The 13,361-nt window shown below is 34.8% G+C and overlaps 1 protein-coding gene across 2 annotated transcripts in view; it reads left to right on the forward strand.

The window, feature by feature from the left end:
- CCDC73 (coiled-coil domain containing 73) overlaps window positions 1-13,361 on the forward strand; it is a 106,423-nt gene that overhangs the window by 92,104 nt on the left and 958 nt on the right. Inside the window, exons 14-16 of one of the 2 annotated variants that reach the window (XM_082343695.1) lie at window positions 2,848-3,034; window positions 4,117-5,622; window positions 8,690-8,823. In XM_082343695.1, the coding sequence (XP_082199821.1) occupies window positions 2,848-3,034; window positions 4,117-5,622; window positions 8,690-8,823 (1,827 nt within the window). Of the gene's footprint in view, window positions 1-2,847; window positions 3,035-4,116; window positions 5,623-8,689; window positions 12,826-13,361 lie in introns of those variants that run through there. The other variant, XM_082343694.1, reaches the window with a different exon arrangement.

Here is a 13,361-nt window from a genome sequence, read left to right on the forward strand (position 1 = left end):
GCTTCTAGTTAATAGACTATAGCAGAAGTGATGCAATGTTACAATACTTCTGAGGTTAAGTTACAAGAAGACTGTGGTTTCTGTGAGAGCGTGGGTGAACACGCTCTCTGTCTCTCAGTCTGTGTCTGTCTCTCCGCCTCTCTCTCTCTCTTTCTTTCTCTCTGAGCCATGTAAAGAAGTCCCAGCTATCCTGCCAGAGAGGCCACGTAGTGAAGAGGGGCTCTGGAGGTTGAAAGGCCACATAAAAGAGAACTGAGGCACTCCTCCACCCGACAGCCCCCACAGCTGCTAGCCATGGGAGTGAGCCTTCTTAGAAATAGAACCTCCAGCTCCAGTTAAAGTTTCAGACAACAGACAGCTTGACTAGACTGTCATGAGAGACCCGGGTCAGAACCATCAAGCCAAGCCATTCCTAAGTTCCTGACCCATCAGAACTATGGGATAATAAGTGTTTGCTGTTATAAACTACCAAATTTGAGGTATTTGTTATACAGCGATGGATAACTCTTAAAATGGTTGACCCCGGAACAACTCGGGGGTTAGAAGCACCAACCCTTGGAGCAGTCAAACATCTGTGTATAACTTATAGTTGGCCCTTCATATACACAGTTCCTCCGTATCGATGGTTCAGCATCCCCAGATTCAACCAACTGCAGATGTGTAGTGCTGTAGTATTTACTATTGAAGAAAACCTGTGTATAATTGGACCTGTGTGGTTCAAAGCCATGGTTCAAGGGTCAACTCTATAAGTATTCTTCTAGGATTTCACAGTTAATAGGTACTGAAACAGGATTTGAACCTATACTTATCCAACTCCAAAACTCCTGGTAACCACCATACTATTTTTCTCCATCTCCTTTGCAAACTTCTCCTTTGCAAGTTTCCCTTCCCCTGCCTCTCCCTTGGGGATTTTCATTAGCATTTTATTCTTTATTCTCTTTCTTCTTAAAATATACTCTTAATCAGTCTTACCAACTTGTATGTCTTCAGCTGCCCTCTATCTGCCACGGATTTTCAAGTCTACATTTCCAGGTCAATTTTCCCGTATAAGTTCCAGTTCTATACATCTAAATGTTCATTAGACATCTCCCACCTTTTCGTCTTACTAACTCTTCAAACTCAAGAGATTTTTAAAAAAAATTTTTTTATTATTTTTTGGCTGTGTTGGGTCTTCGATGCTGCACACAGGCTTTTCTCTAGTTACATCGAGCAGGGGCTACTCCGCCTTGCAATGTGCAGGCTTCTCATTGTGGTGGCTTCTCTCGTTGCAGAGCATGGGTCCTAGGGGCACGGGCTTCAGTAATTGTGGCACCAGTGCTCAGTAGTTTGTGGCTCACGGGCTCTAGAGCGCAGGCTCAGTAGTTGTGGTGCACAGGCTCAGTTGCTCCGTGGCATGTGGGATCTTCCCGGACCAGGGATCAAACCCGTGTCCCCTGCATTGGCAGACAGATTCTTAACCACTGTGCCTCCAGGGAAGTCCCATCAAGAGATTTAAAATGAACTCGTGATATTTTTCTCTAAACCTCCTACTCCTGTTTTCTAGCTCAGTAAATAACACCCACCAGTCACCTAGGTACCTAATCCAAACTCTGCATATTAGTCTTCACTCTCCTCTCAGTTTTCATAGCCAGTCATTCAACAGTTGATATTAGCTTAATAAATAATTCATGAATCTATTCAGGCTTTTCATCTTTGCTGATATCACCTGGACTACTGTGGCATTCTTATGATGCATCTCTCTGCCTCATGTTGTTTCCCTTTAATTCAGTGTTTTTCAGACTTCTAAGTGCAGCCTATTAGTGGTACATGGAAATCAGTCTGGTGGTTTCGTGACTGGCATTCTTTTAAAAATGAAATAAAATAATGTAATATAGAAAACATTAGAATGTATCTCATTGAGTTGGTGTTACTTGGTATGCTCATTGTGTTGTAAAACATATTTATTTCTTATTGCAGGTTTTAAACAGTGAAGTTTGGAAAACATTACTCTAATCCATTCTTTATACTGCAGCCAGAATGGTCTTTCCAATCAGCTCATATTAATCACCTTGTCTAAATCCTTCAGTGACTTCTCATTGACTTCCTGGTAGAGTTGGAACTCCTTAGTATGCTATATTGGGCCCTTAACGACCTAGGCCTAGTTCAAGCCTCATTTCTCTCCATTCTTCTCCCAGCATCTAAGCTCAAGCTGAAGTAAATCCCAAGTAGTTCCACGAAGTAAAACTACATGAAAAGACTATAATTTTGTTTGCTTTTAATATCTGTGAATGCCATTTGTTCTCCCTGGAGTGCCTCCTTATCCCCATCTATATTAAAATTGCATGTCATTTCTTTTACTATCTTCCCCAGTGGACCATAAGTTTTTTGAGGATAGGGACTATATTTTGTTCATCATTGTATCCCAAAGCCTAGTGCAGTGCTTCCATGTAATATGTGCTCAGTATTTAGGAGGAATAAAAAGATGTTGAATTGATTCACTATTTTAAAGATACATAAAAATACCAAACACTCAAAACAATTTGCCTGCCATGACTACTTTGCTTTTAATAAATGAGTGGTTCTTAATATGTGGTATTATATAATAATGTGGAATGCATGTTTGAAAACATCTAAGACTCTCCATTTTATTTAAATATGATAGACTATACAAAATGAACTTACAGTGATCTTGTTACAAAGAACAATATATTAAATTTAGTCAAAAAATCATTTGGCTTTCAAATAGAAATTGCTGGATGGTTGAAATGAAATATAGATTCCACTTTCATTAGCAAAGTTTGTTCAAATGTTTTATACTTTTTAACAATCTGTTTTTACATTAAAGGAATCTTTTCCATTTTACACTAGAACCTTCCAGAAGTAAATACTGAAATGTCAGTGGAAAAATCAGAAAACACCATCATACAGAAATATGATTCCAGGCAAGAAGTAAGGGAAGAAAATACTGAGAGTTGTTGTTTAGACACTGAATACAGAGAAAAGGAGGAAAAGAAAGAAGCCCCATTTATAGAAGAAATCATTATAGGTAATGAAGGTAACCTAAGTTTATATTGATATTTTCTAATTTTTATATTGATCATTTTAGGGGAATATCAATTACAGTCTTTGCTTTGAGGACCTAGTAGTATAATTGGAGAAATACTTTTCCATTTGTATGTGTCTTAACAAAAGTACTTGTATGTCTTTTGAGCTATTCTTCAATAAAGTCAATATTTGGGGGAAAAATACATTTTTGCTTTCCCTTCTCATCACTTACTCATTGGCTTTTTGCATTCTGGTTTCTGCCTTCACTGATTTGCCAAGAATGAGCTACCAATAACCTTTTGATGACCAGACTCCAGAGCACTTTTCTTAGTTCAAATGACCTTTCTGTAACCATTGAAAAATTGACTAATTCGTCCATATTGAAAAAGAGTGGTTTAAAGAAGGTAGTTTGAAGGTTGTTCAAACCTAGGCTGAACAACCACTTGGTGGAGATGTTGTAGAGAGAATGATTGGATTAAAAAGACCCTTCATGCCCTAAATTTGTAGTCCAGATTATTGTAACTATACTGAAAATTTGAAATCTATGGTTAAAACCCAGACGAACAAAATTAATATCTTAAGTAGATATTCTATATATTTTGCCCAAAAGTATTCCAAATTTTAAAAATATTTACAAGGTAGCGAGTAAAAAAGTGATGATTATTAGTCTTGAAGAAACCAGCTAGCACTTTCTGCATCTAGGTAGTAAGAGAAATTACAATATGACCGTTAGAGTAAATTAATTTTTATCTAATCAGCTGTGTGTTTATATGGAATTGTACCATATGCCCAAAAGGAAGCAACAGACTATAGAAATAACCATTTTGTAATGCCCTCAACTTACTTTTTTAAACCAAAAATACTTTCGCTGTTATGAAATAAAAATTTAATGTGACTAGAGCCAAACATTTTAGCATGTTTATTAAAGGGAACTCAATATTTACATAAAATTGGTGTCATTATGTTTGTGTAATAGCTTGCCAGTGAAATATTTAAAGCTAAATATGTTTTTATAAAAATAGTTAACATGCATCTTATAAAAGCAGGCTTTTGTGTATAACCCAAAAATTTACTGTGTTCTCATTATAACAGACTTACAACTTTTTGAAAAAAGCCCCAAGAAGAAAATTAATACTATTGTACCTGAGAATGAAAATCAAAGTGAAATCTCCCTAAGCAAAACCCTCGGCATAGAAAAAGAATTAATTAGTCAAGGACAAACCTTGGATGTTACTGACTTTACAAAAGTGGTTACTACAGAAATACAAGACAAGGTGGACTTGGAAAAAGATAATGGGTGTACAGAATTTAAATCACCAAATATTTCTTTTTTAGTGGCAGATATATCAATAGAAAGAGAAAAGATACATCTAGAAAGAACTGAAGGATTAGATCATCACCATGCAGATGTACACCTGGGGGTTGAAAATAACAGAACATCATTTAACAGTATTTTAGATGAGATGGCTTGCAATACAGATCATAAAAAAGATGTTTCTGAAGATGAACCATTCAAACAACAATTCACATTGCTTCCAGGGACTCAAGAAAATGACACGGAGAAGGAAATTACAAATAGTCGCCAAACCAAAGCAGATTTGGATTCATCTCTAGATGTAAAAAGGAATCCTGTCCAGTGTCAGAAATATAGTTTACCGGATTCAAGTAATGTTATGTTAGATGATAAACAATGTAAAGTAAGACAAATACAACTGTTAAATAAAAAAAGTGAATGTAGCATATTGCCATTTAAAGAAATTTCAGATTTTCAGCAAGTTGGTGATGATACTTCAGAGCACCCTGAACTAACTATTCCCTGTGATATAGCAATGAACCACCCCATTTCTTCTGCTATTTTCAGTGACAATTTGAATGTACTTTTAAAGAATTCAGATAAAACTGTTAATATTATGCCTATGTTGGTGACACCCAACTCAAGCCCTGCGAAAAGAACTACATATAGGAAAAATGTGAATGATATGCATAACAGTCAAGTTAAGAACTGTTTGGGGTATCTAGAAAACAATGTGACTGTTTCCCATCTTCAGATTAACAATGAAAATATAGATGCTTCACAAGCCAAAGATATGAAAACTGCTATTCATGTGAAAACTTCCACAGAAATACCGTTTTCCAGTAAAGGGAGTCAGATTGATGAGAATCAGATAACTGAAGTAAAAAAAAATGACCCCTTCCCTAATGAAAGACGGCATACATTGTTAAATAGTACAGAGAAAATAGAGTCATTAAATGACATTGTTTCAGGAAAAATTTACAGTGAAGGACAGCTGGAAGAATCATGTTCACTTCACATAAAGCCATCTGGAGATTTAGTAAACAGAAGTGGAAGGTCAGCCTTTGATCTTTCAACTTCAGATAAAAAAACTGAGAAAACTCTAGTATATGTGAATTTTTTAGACCCCAGTTCCTGGCCAAAAGTAAATCAAATTGAAAGTCAAACAGTGAGCACTTCAACATCTAGCATTCCTTTGTCGCTGAAGAAGAGACCAATAGGTCTATTAGAAAACAAAAAGATGGTTTCGTTGGCACCTTGTAAAAATGTTGGTGTGGATGATGACAGGAAGGATAGTGGACCAGGTAAGAAAATAACGGTTATGTTTTAATTCCTTTAGAATTTGTATTTCTACTTATTATTCTTGGTAAAAAATTTCCAGATTGTTTAAAATGAAAATTTATTTATAGCACTATATATTTTTTTTGCCTAAACCTAAAAGACTCCCTATATGTATTGATATATATGTAAAAGTAGGAAACGTTTTATTTAAATGGAAGTGGACTTATTTTCACCTAAATCTGAGCCAGTATTATCAACATGTACAGAGGTCAATTGCATTTTGGAAATTAAAAAAAAAAAATCCTTTCATTATCAAAGAACTGAAAATAGCAAAAACAACCACAAGTCTGGGTCATTAATTTTAAATTAGGAACATCTACCTAATCCAAGTCTCTTTTTTTACTTTCTAGAGCAAATGCAGTGAAGTTGTTGATACGGCTTCTGCCAGTGTTATGTTTACTCCTTTTCTTTCTATACTAAAAAAACACAAAAAACAAAAAACATACAAAAAAAAAACCAAACTTCCTTCTCTCAGAACTATGTTTTAGTTTCTCTCCTATGTTGTCACTTTCTTCTCCCAATTTTTTCCCTCTTTCCTTAATTTTTCTATTTTTATCTGTCCCTTCACCAGCACCACAAATCTAGCTTTGTTCTTTTATTTTGCAAGTAATAGTGAGGTGTAACATTAATACCTTTCATATCATTGATATTTATCATTGTTTGAAACACTTTAAATTGAATCCCTTAATAATTATATGCCTGTATTAATACATTCAAATATTAAATACTTCAGATAGTAGAGAATGCTTTACTCTTTCAAACCACCACATGAAATAACAATGTGCAAGTTTTGCTTTAAAAATCCTCCAGGAAAAGGGAGCTCTCTTGCACTGTTGGTGGGAGTGTAAATTGATACAGCCACTATGGAGAACAGTATGGCGGTTCCTTAAAAAACTAAAAATAGAACTACCATACGACTCAGCAGTCCCACTACTGGGCATATACCCTGAGAAAACCATAATTCAAAAAGAGTCATGTACCACAATGTTCATTGCAGCACTATTTACAATAGCCAGGACATGGAAGCAACCTAAGTGTCCATCGACAGATGAATGGATAAAGAAGATGTGGCACATATATACAATGGAATATTACTCATCCATAAAAAGAAACGAAATTGTTATTTGTAGTGAGGTGGATGGACCTAGAGTCGGTCATACAGAGTGAAGTAAGTCAGAAAGAGAAAAACAAATACCGTATGCTAACACATATATATGGAATCTAAAAAAAAAAAACAAAAGTTCAGAAGAACCTAGGGGCAGGACAGGAATAAAGATGCAGACGTAGATAATGGACTTAAGGACACGGGGAGGGGTAAGGGTAAGCTGGGACGAAGTGAGAGCGTGGCATGGACATATATACACTACCAAATGTAAAACAGATAGCTAGTGGGAAGCAGCCGCATAGCATAGGAAGATCAGCTCGGTGCTTTGTGTCCACCTAGAGGGGTGGGATAGGGAGGGTGGGAGGGAGACATAAGAGGGAGGGGATATGGGGATATATGTATACGTATAGCAGATACACTTTGTTAAACAGCAGCAACTAACACAACAATGTAAAGCAATTATACTCCAATAAAAATGTTAAAAAAAAAAAAACCAAAGTGTAGGAAACTTGGGAAGTTATAACAAAAGAATCTTAAATGGATTGCAGTGTTCCAAAAACTTAGATCATTCTTAAAATAATCAGAAACAAAAGATTATAAAACAATTTTTTTTTAATCCTCCAGAACTAAAAAAAAAAAAATTAGGGAGAGAGGTAAATGGATGAAATACGTGACTTAATATTGAAGTACTGAAGGTGGGTGATGAGTACATTGACGTTCATACTCTTCACTTTTGTGTATTTGAAAATTTTAATATTGAAGATATTTTAACATAGAGATATACTACATAACATATATAGGTGCTGTATAAATGTTACTTAAAAATAACTATTGTTTAAGAAGTATGATCATGATAAAAATATGTTTATTTTGCTAATAGCAATCTCAAAGTTGTCGAGGTTGTCGAAGACAGTCTTAGATTTTACGGGAACTTTGCCTGTTTAACAATATGCGTTTAGACCCAGTGAAGAAATATGGATTACAAGGAAAGCTTTGCATGGCCTTCTGACTTAACAGGCTTCCTTTAAAAAGGAAATTGAGAAAATTTTAAAAAGAAAATGTGGGAATTAAAAGCAAAATAAGTATATCTTGTTTACTGGCATGAATGGAGAAGTAATATAGGGGGAAATAGAAAACACCAAAACACTGTAAAATCTCACTTCACAAACTGTAATTTTCCTAATATAATAAAATGTATTAAAGTTCAGATTCCATTAATTTTGTGTGTCAAATGCTGCGGTTAGTTTAATGCTGTTAGTCAATGGACTGGTCTAACATTTACCGTTTTCTCACAAGACCTTTCTTCTAAATTAAATCTCAATGATATAAATTAGGCTGGAAGGAGAGATGACTAAAATTCTATAGAAATTCAACTTGTAAAATACTCAAACTTATAAAAGATACTCCTAAATATCTTTTAACCTTACAAGACATGTTTCTCTAAATCATTGTTATCTATTTATTAAAGCCCAATGACTCCCTACTAGACAGCCCTTTGTTGGATTTTTTATGATGGCCAATTTCTTTTTAAATATATTTTACAAATCTTTCAGTTGGTTCAGACTTTTCCCTTTGAATTGCTAAGACGTTCACTATATAAATACATGTGCAGGCAGTGCAGTAACCAGGGGAATAAGGGTAACGTTTTAAGGTAGGTTATATTGCTTTGGAAGATATTTATACCATGTCACTAATTTTAATGTGAAATCAGCAGGTTTTAGAAAGTAGCAATAAAAAAATTGTTTTCTGAAATGAAATGCCTAATGTAAGAGCAAAGTCTATGGAAACAAGTGTTCAAAGTGAGAAGAAAATAGAAATTGTTACTTTTTAAATACAAAGCATGGGATCAGAGAAAAACAAGTTTAGTCACTAAAATGAGTGCCTGGAGAATAAAACTCAGTTGTCATTTCCTCTTTGTCAACCAGATACTACCAGCATTAACAGAGTTGCTGACATTTTGAATAACTCGAGTATCCATCCAGATCCCAGGGGAGAGCCCAGTGAAGAGAGGAATGCAATTGCAAAGACTTTTTGTGATTCTTCTTTTCCCACAGAACATGTAAGTCAATTAAAAATATTGCGGAGCAGACCTTAGTGAGCTAATTCTACAGATATGTGTAGAACTGTGTGCATCTGGATGCTTTAAGACCTAACTGATCTTCAAAATAATATCAAGAGGGCAACATGGCACCATTTTTCACAATTAAGTTTGATGGAAAACAGCAGGAAAAAGTCACAGTGTATAAATCAAATAGATATAATCCAGCCTGTTTTGGGAAGGAGAGTGTGAGGTAGTGTATTATGTACTTATATTTTTTAGTCACCTAAGTTTAGGAATAGTGGCATTTGAGCATTTATTTATTTAAACTATTAAAAAAAATAGTTCACTCATTTGAGCATTTAAAATTTTAATAAAAGATGCCTTAAATAATCTAATCAATAGAGTTCAGTTGTTTTTAATAGTGCTTAAGTTAATTTATATTATTTTGGGAAACTGACTATTGCAAAGGAAGAATTTGTCTATTTTATATTATTTCAATTAAAACACAGTATGTGAAAGGATCAAATATTCATAAATATATCAAGTATGGATATAAATATTAAGCAAAGTATTTGTAGAGATTATATGGCTCCAAGAGTCCATTTGTCATATGAAAAGTAACTGACAGGTTTTTTTTGGGGAAAATTTGTAAGTTTTTTAACTTAGTGTGCAAAAAACTTCAGTGCAAAAAAGGCTGTATTAAAAAAAAAAAGGCTGTATTGTTCAAAGTCTAAAAAACAATTACAGGTATAACTGCTAAAAGGTAACCTAAAAAGGTTAGGAAAAATGACAAAAAAAACAACTGCATAGTCACTGTATATTTTAAATTTTAGAGATGCAATTAAACAACTTTTCCTTTAGCACATCTAAAGTGAAAATTATAATACTAACACAGCCTTAACAAGTAATAGGTTCTAACAGTACATTTAATTTCCATTTTTAAATTGGAGAAACCTCAAGATAGCATAACTCTCCCTTTGGGAAAGTTGAAACTAAAATCAGGATCTACCTTTTCCACCTTTGCATAATTGAGCTCAAAAACAAATCGTTTCAGCTTGATGTTCAAGTGTACAATCTTTAAACTATGGTAACTAAAGCGCAGTGGGCCAGGCACTGGGAAATCTAAGTTCTGACCTTGGCTAATTGGATAAGTCATAGAATCAAAGCAAAAGCAAAAATAAGCTTGAGTATCAAAGTTAGACACCCATTCTAATTGGGTTGAATACTTAATACTTCTAATTGTCCTATTTTCAAACAGTTTAAGGGTATGATGGAACACTTCACATCTCCCTTTCAAGCCCATTTTTATAATAAACCCAATAGGGAAGTTCTTTGTATCTGATTCCTAATGCCTCTTCTGTTAATTAATGTTGTTAAGAATTTATATTTATAGAATTTAAAACTTTTTTGAAGAAATATTCCCACAACAGTCCTACATCTTTAAAAACAGATGAGGAGGCAGTGACACAAATGTGAAGTAATTTTCCAAAGTCATTAGGAACACAGTCTGCAGTGGACTTTGACTAGGTATCTTGGCTCTTAGTTGCATGCTACATAACCTTCTCAATTTTCATAATATAAAAAATTTCTTCTCAAAATACTGGTGCATGTAAAACACTAAATGTCTGTTTAGCTAAGTGATTGTCACTAGGCATCAAGCACTATGCTATGAATCATTGTCCCAGCTGAACCTTGATTACCAATTAACATCTAATGTGGGACAAATTTAAAAGCAGATCAACTCTTGCCTAGTCTACTGAAAATGCTTTGATCCCTGGATTAAACCAGGCCAATCTAGTCTCTTTATGATGCCTGTTTACTTGCTTACGTACACTTTTCTAAATCAGGGGCTGTTGAATGACAGCTGGCAGGCCAAACGCAGCCTACTGCTTTGCTTTAGTAAAATTTTACTAGAGCGTAGCCACACCCATTCCTTTGCCTGTAGTTCTGTGGCTGCTTTTGTATTGCAATGACAGAATCAAGCAGTTGTGAGGAGACCACTTGGCCCACAAAGCCAAAAATATTTACTCTGGCTCTGTACAGAAAAAGTTTGCCAACTCCTGTTCCAAATGAAAAGTGAATTTTATGAAGACTTATAGCCAGAAAGGGAATATAAGTTCTTTACATTTTTCAACATATTTTTATGCATACTGTCCACATCAATCCTGTAAAATTCTAGGTAGTTATCATGAGCTAATCCACTTTTCCCCTACAGATCCAGAGCAACATGAAGAGTGTTTTTTATTCTTAGAGCGGGGGTTAGGTTGGTAGCCTGCTGCAATCTTGATTATACCCAGGAATGAGGATGGGAGAGGGGCCAGAGTAAGCAAAGAAAGCCACTTATTTTACACAGCCAATGATATTAGGTTCATTTAAGTTAAATTTTAAAATGCAACCGCAGGCTTAAATAAAGAGGACTAGTACCAGGGTAGGGGAAGTTCTAGGCCAGAGTAGATCTTTTGAGTCAGGCAGAAAGAGGTTAGGAGGCAAGTGACTTTTATGAGAAGGAAAGGAAGGAGCAAAGATATGTGGGAGCATCCCTGTAACTAGAATTACTTCTGCAGGCTGCAAAACCTAAATTAAGCTAAATAGGACAAGTTTTGTTAAGTGTAAACTTTAAAATTACATCTTGTTTCTCTGTACAGCCAATCCTTCCTGCCCCTCCCACCAAGTAGGTAAAGGGAAACAAACTAAAGCAGATATGTATAAATGTCTCCTTCCTTTTTCAAGATTAAAAGTCAAAGAATCACGATTTTGGAAAATTGGGTAATTTGTACTTGATATCAAATGCACCAGAACGCTTCTAGCATTTTGTTGGCAAAACAGGACCATTATGTCATACAGATCATCAATCATTTTACTCCAAAATCAGTAGCAACCTACATTTAGATTTGGTCTCTTTCTCTGTAACTATTCTCAGTATTGCATGAAACTGACACACTGCCCACGGCGCTTAGGAAGCTGGTTCTCAGTGTTGCACGGATGACTAACACTCATTTTGACCCTGTGAACTACATGAAGTACGCTGAACACACATGCCAGACGTTATGAGAAATATACATTTATGCGCATTTTTATCCATTATCATCAGTTACTCTTTACAGTAACAGCGTTTTGTAACTAAAAGAAGCTGATGAGAAAACTGAGGCCCACAGAAGTTAAACGACTGAAGGTCTCTTGGTGGTCCTGTGCTGATACTTTTATTTTCATCTGTTATTTCATAGGAACATAGGCAATCAGACGAATATGAACCCAGCATTACCCTAAGGATCAGAGGCTAAGACTCTGAGGGGACTGGTGGCTGACTAGAATTCTCAGGAACCAAATAGAGCAATCCGAAAGTTCCCTTTAGGGAACTGAGGTTAAATGTAAACAGTTAAACTCATTTTAAAAATTATTACTATATAATCTCACTTTGAAAACACAACGTTACAAATATGCCATTTTTATCAGATTGGAAAAGATTTTAATGTAAGGCAGTACTCAAAGATCTTCACAAAGATTTATGAACAAATGACATTCATTATAGCCTAATTTATAACAGTAAATGTTTTCCAACAACTTGAATGTCCAACAATATATTAAATTATGGAACATGGAATATGATGGAGCCATGCTCTTTCTAGAGGGAAATGTTAAAAATGTTTTTAACCCAACATAGAAAATGACATAAATATGATACAAACTTTTTTAAAGTGTATATACAGAGGAGTCCTGAATATTTACATCAAAATGTTTGATGGTGGCTGGAATCTTGGGAAATTTTAATCTAATTCTCATCCTATTCCATACTTCTAAAATATATTCCCTTTCAACAGAGGATTTTATCTGAGAATCTGAGAAGACCATAAAAGATTTTTTTCAAGAAATTACATTTATTTTTTATAGGGATAAATTGGAAACAAATGTTAACAATAGCACAGTTAAATGATCACACATCCATAAGAAGTATTTTGCAGCCACTGATATTTGCTTATGAGAAATTTTAATGACCTAGGAAACGACTCACAGAGGGAAAAACCAAGATATAAAATTCTATAGAATGGTCAAATATGCTAATAGAAAGACTAATAGCAAGCAATACCAAAATGTTGACAGATCTCTCTGGATAGTGGATTACTAGTGATTTTTAGTTTCTTTACACTTTTCTCTATTTTCTAAATTTCCAGTAATTATTTTATAATCAAAGAAACCTTAAAATGGAAAACTTATTTAACATGGTATTAGAAGTACGACCCAATGTGGTGCCTTGGAAACATGCCAGCCTCCAAATACCTCACTGCTCTTTCCTGTTTCTCCAACAATGGTGCTCTGAAGCCTAAGAGGAAACATGAAGTAAACGGCAGTTTTTATATGGCAGTTTACTTCCGTTAGCATTTTAAATTTTCCCCTGGCTTTGATAAAGTTACGAAACATAGACGTGTTTGGGAAGGGAAGGGGAGTAGAGGACAAAACAGATTTTTATCTGCAATGTTTTAAATATGTTTTCTTTCAATGTAAGCTTAAGACCTTTAAGGAAACGTTTGTGGTATTCCTGGAATACATTAGGGATCTTG

Source organism: Balaenoptera borealis, assembly GCF_965194805.1.
Source record: "Balaenoptera borealis genome assembly, chromosome: 11".
Lineage (NCBI taxonomy): Eukaryota > Metazoa > Chordata > Mammalia > Artiodactyla > Balaenopteridae > Balaenoptera > Balaenoptera borealis.